The sequence below is a fragment of the Saprolegnia parasitica genome (genome assembly GCF_000151545.1).
Source record: "Saprolegnia parasitica CBS 223.65 unplaced genomic scaffold supercont2.679, whole genome shotgun sequence".
Lineage (NCBI taxonomy): Eukaryota > Oomycota > Saprolegniomycetes > Saprolegniales > Saprolegniaceae > Saprolegnia > Saprolegnia parasitica.
The window spans coordinates 1-3,991 of record NW_012157073.1 but is presented as its reverse complement, the minus strand read 5'-3'; the positions used below and the strand labels follow the sequence as shown (position 1 = coordinate 3,991).

Here is a 3,991-nt window from a genome sequence, read left to right as displayed (position 1 = left end):
GCCGTTCAAGTGTGTCTCAACTGCATCCGCGGCTTCCCGCCGAGCGCCGCGGCGCAAGTGCTGGCGACGTGGGACCACGCGTACACGCTCGGTATTATGCACGCGATCCAGATGGAGCACCATGGCGCGTTTCTGCAAAAGAGCCCAACCAAAGAGTCGATTGCGAGCACGTTTACGCCGCCGTCGCTTTCGTCGCTGCGCGAAGACAGTTTGGCGACGCGCGCGGCCACCGAGCTTCTCTGGTCGATCATGAACACGAGCGCGAGCACGGACCAGCCGCTCCGCGTCTCCCTCGCATTGCTCTACCGCAAAATCTGGGGCGACGCGACGCCGATCTGCCTCGCCCACTCGGTGCAGGTAGTACCGATGCTGCAATGTCATGGGGGTCCTAACGGGTGGCAGGAAAAACCGGCCAACTGGGCCGGCGGCTATGAGTCGCTGCGCAAGCTCATCGAAGAGAGCAAGTCCAACACCAAGGCGTCGTCGTCGTCGGGGCACCCGATGAAGTCAAAGCACCACAGCGACGACCACAGTAAGAAGCGCCCGCCGAGCGGGTCGCCCCCGGTACGCGCCGACTCACAGTTTTATCATGTATGCCATTGTGATGGATAGCTGCCCGGCATGGCAGGGCCCTTTGATCAGCTCAAGGGCAAGAAGCTCAAGCTCAAGCTCGGCGAAACCGTGGTCATGTCGCACAAGCTCTAAGACGCTCTTCATCACGGAAGCAAGACCACCGACAATGGACATGACTACTGTCTTGTCGATAATCAATGCTACAATGGACGCACTTACTTGGTTTATACTACGTGTGGAGGAATGTCTGATCACGCTCAGACGTCTGGTCTGGCGCAGAGTGACGTCTGGTGTTTTCCACGACCAGGTGGACGGTGAAAAATTGCGTTGAAGCGGTGTGTTTCATCGGTGAGCCAACTGAAACGGCGGGAAAGGCCGACCAGTCGGAGCATGAACAACGCAGGCGACGAGAGCGTCGCCGCCGTGCTCGAGACGCTCCACGCGATGAAGCCCGAGAAAGCAAAGCTGCAACGCGCCTCGCGCCTGCCTCCGTACCGGGGCACCCCCGTCGTACGCCTCTTTTCCATATCAGAACACCGTGGTGATGACGATGGCAGAGAGCCGCGAGCACGACCAGTTTGGTCCCGCGCCTCCGCAAGCCGGTTGAAAAGCCCGTGCGTCGTCTACCTGCCATCGTTTGAAGATGACAGTTTGTGTAGGACGCCCTCACGCGTGCGCAGGAGCTGCAGGTGACGGTCGCCGACCTCACGCAGCGCTTGCGTGACAAGAGCGACCAGTGCGACGAGCTCCATAGCTGCGTGAGCCGACTCAACAAGGAGCTACGCCTCTCGGTACGGCGCTGCGCGTGACGACCTATACGCGAGGATGTGCCCTAGGTGGACCAAGCGTCGCTCCTGCAACACTCCACGGCCGAGAAAGACAAGGAAATCCAGACGCTGCGGGCGCACGTCGACGACTTGTACCAAGTGCAGCAGCAGCTCCGCTCCGAGAGTCTCCAGTCCAAGGCCGCGCTCACCCGTCGACTGTCGGGCGACATGGTCCTGCCACTCTCACCCGAGTCCAACGAGATGCTGGCGCGGCGGCCCTCAGCGGCCCTCGACGATACGATGGAGTGTCTGCGCCTCGAGCTCGCACAACTCGATGCGCAGTGCCAGACGCAATCCAGTGAGCTGCAGCGCTTGGCGGCCGAGAACACGGCTCTGCTTGCGTCGATGCGGCAGTGGCATGCGATGCTGTCGCTACCGCCCGTTGACGTTCGTGCTGCGCCAACACTATGCCAAAGCTCATCACGCTTGCTAGGCGGACGAGGGGCTCACGGAGGCGCTGACGCATGCGCTGTCGCGTGATTTTCTGGCGCAAGATCGTCGTCGCGACGAGCTTGTAGCGACCTGCGATGCACAGCGGAAGGAGCTCCTCGCCTTCCGTCTCGAGAAGGCACTGCAGCGCCGGTGCCGCGCCACCTCCGACTCGATCTACGACTTGGAAGCGCAAGTGGAGGCTCTGGCAGCAGCGAACGCGCAATTGCTTGACGCAGCGCAGAACGAAGCGGCGAGAAGTGAGCTTTGGGCGACGCAGTGCAACGTCGTGCAAGAAGCCCTCGAGGCGCTGAGTGACCGGTGGGAAGCATCTCTCGACGACGAGCGACAGGCGGCAGACGAGAAGCTCGGCGCCGCGCACGAGCACATTGAAGTGCTCGAGCAGCAGCTGCACGACGAGGCCAGAGACCACGAGGCGGTGGTGGAAGCGTACGCAACGTGCCGAGAGGACCTGCTCCAGGCCCAAGAGGCGCTGAACGCGGCCACAAACCACTGCGAGTTTGTGCAGAGCCAGCTCCAGAAGCTCCAGTGGACGCGCTGCCAGGCGCGCTGCCGATGCTGTGACGAGAGCACGCAAACGACAACAACGACGACATCGGCAGCATCGACGCCTTGTCCGGAGGACGTGCCACGTCACGAGGCGGTGAGCTTTAAAGAAAGTGCCATCGTGGCGGCCGGCGACTTTGCGTCGGCGGTTGTCGGCGGTGCCAGCGTCCTCCCCGACGACACAAGCACCCTAAGCATCAATAGCGGTGATGCCAGCAACGGCAAGGCGAACGGTTCGGCAAAATGCAGTAAGCAAGGACCCTCGCCGGTCAAGGCGACGTCCCAGTGGATCACGGTCATTGAGGCGATGCAGGCCAACCACGAGCTGGAACTCGACGTTCTCCGGTCGGACGTCGCGGACGCACTCACCAAGCTTGCAGCGCGCGACGCCGAGGTCGACCAGCTTGCCTTGGAGCTTGAGGCGAGTCACTGCGCGGCAGGCAAGCTGCGCGTCGACTATGACGTGGCAGCGGGTGGGCCGTGGGCGCCAATAGCAGCCTTTCCACAGACACCAGGCGGTCGCCTCTTTGCGGTTGCGTGCGAGACGTTTGTAAGCGTCGACAGCGAAAGTCAAACCGAGATGATCGCACCGTCGATCGCAGAGCTGCTCGACGACCTCCCGCCTCCACAAGAGCGCGCGGTCGTGCTTGAAATGGTTCTGGAAGAGCTTGGGCTCGCGCACGCCGACGTCGAGTCGCACCGTGTCTGCGTGCGCGATGTTCAGATGCAACTCCTCGCGACAGAATCGCAGCTCGCGAAAGCCGTCGAAACAAATCACATGCAAGCGGAAGAGACCGCGTGCCACCGCCAAGTCCACAGTCCTCTTCGCGACGAGCTGCTCCCGAGCGCAATATCACCCGTCGACCTCGGCGATTGCAACATCGAGAGAGAGCAACTGTACATGCACATTGAAGACCTCCGAGCGACCCACATTGCGTCGACCGATGCAGCCCAAATGGCACTGACGCTTCTAGAGAGCGAGGCCACAGCGCTCTCCACCCGTGCTGCCGAAGCCGACATCCGCATTGCACGGCTCACATCGGCGTTAGACGAGGCAGAAAAGACGATGATTTCGCTGCGTCATCGCGCTGCGACGCAAGACGCTGCGCTCATCGAGGCTTACGCTGCGCTCACGAAGCAAACGGAGGAGCTTGCGACCTGCTACACCGAGAATTCATGTGCCCACGCGCGCATCGCGGCGCTTGTGGCCAACCACGCGGCTGTCGTTGAGCAATTGGAGCAGCACGGTATGCAGAGCGAAGAGTTGTCGCCGGTACGAGGGCTGCAGGACCTCGTTGCGCGCCAAGAGACGTGCTTGGCAACAATGGCCGAAGAAAAGGTCACGCTGCTCGACCACTTGCGCACGCAAGCCATCGAGTTGCAGCAACTGCTCTCGCCGGACGTGACAACGATCGGTGGCAAGGCCGACGACGCGCGCCCGACGCTGCTATTGCACCAAGAACTCGTGCACCAACTCTCGTCGCTCGTGCGCACCTTGCAGTACGACGTGGAAATGTACAAGGCGACGATCGAGACGCTCGAAGCCGACCGCCGCGTGCTTACGTGCGAAGACGACGAGTCGGCCGCGCCGCATC

The 3,991-nt window shown here is 62.0% G+C and overlaps 3 protein-coding genes across 3 annotated transcripts; all 3 read left to right on the top strand.

Moving 5' to 3' along the window:
* SPRG_17625 (hypothetical protein) lies at positions 1-795 on the top strand. Its single transcript, XM_012356991.1, has 3 exons — positions 1-357; positions 403-564; positions 613-795. Exons 1-3 carry the CDS (start codon positions 97-99, stop codon positions 703-705), a joined length of 516 nt encoding a protein of 171 aa, XP_012212381.1. The 5' UTR covers positions 1-96; the 3' UTR covers positions 706-795.
* A 110-nt stretch (positions 796-905) lies between these two features.
* Positions 906-2,648, top strand: SPRG_17624 (hypothetical protein; the record flags this gene model as incomplete). The annotated part of the gene is made up of 6 exons (XM_012356990.1): positions 906-1,083; positions 1,131-1,187; positions 1,233-1,364; positions 1,410-1,787; positions 1,834-2,562; positions 2,613-2,648. Exons 1-6 carry the CDS (start codon positions 964-966, stop codon positions 2,646-2,648), a joined length of 1,452 nt encoding a protein of 483 aa, XP_012212380.1. The 5' UTR covers positions 906-963.
* Positions 2,649-2,703: 55 nt separating this feature from the next.
* Positions 2,704-3,974, top strand: SPRG_17623 (hypothetical protein; the record flags this gene model as incomplete). Its single annotated transcript, XM_012356989.1, has 1 exon — positions 2,704-3,974. A coding segment is annotated over one exon (1,271 nt), but the record flags the coding sequence as incomplete, so codon positions are not given.
* Between the last annotated feature and the right edge of the window lie 17 nt (positions 3,975-3,991).

Coding starts and splice junctions, on each gene's coding strand:
- SPRG_17625 (XM_012356991.1), top strand. CDS start 97: ATGCACGCGATCCAGATGGAGCACCATGGCGCGTTTCTGCAAAAGAGC. Junction 358..402: donor GCCTCGCCCACTCGGTGCAG/GTAGTACCGATG, acceptor AACGGGTGGCAG/GAAAAACCGGCCAACTGGGC. Junction 565..612: donor CGCCGAGCGGGTCGCCCCCG/GTACGCGCCGAC, acceptor TGTGATGGATAG/CTGCCCGGCATGGCAGGGCC.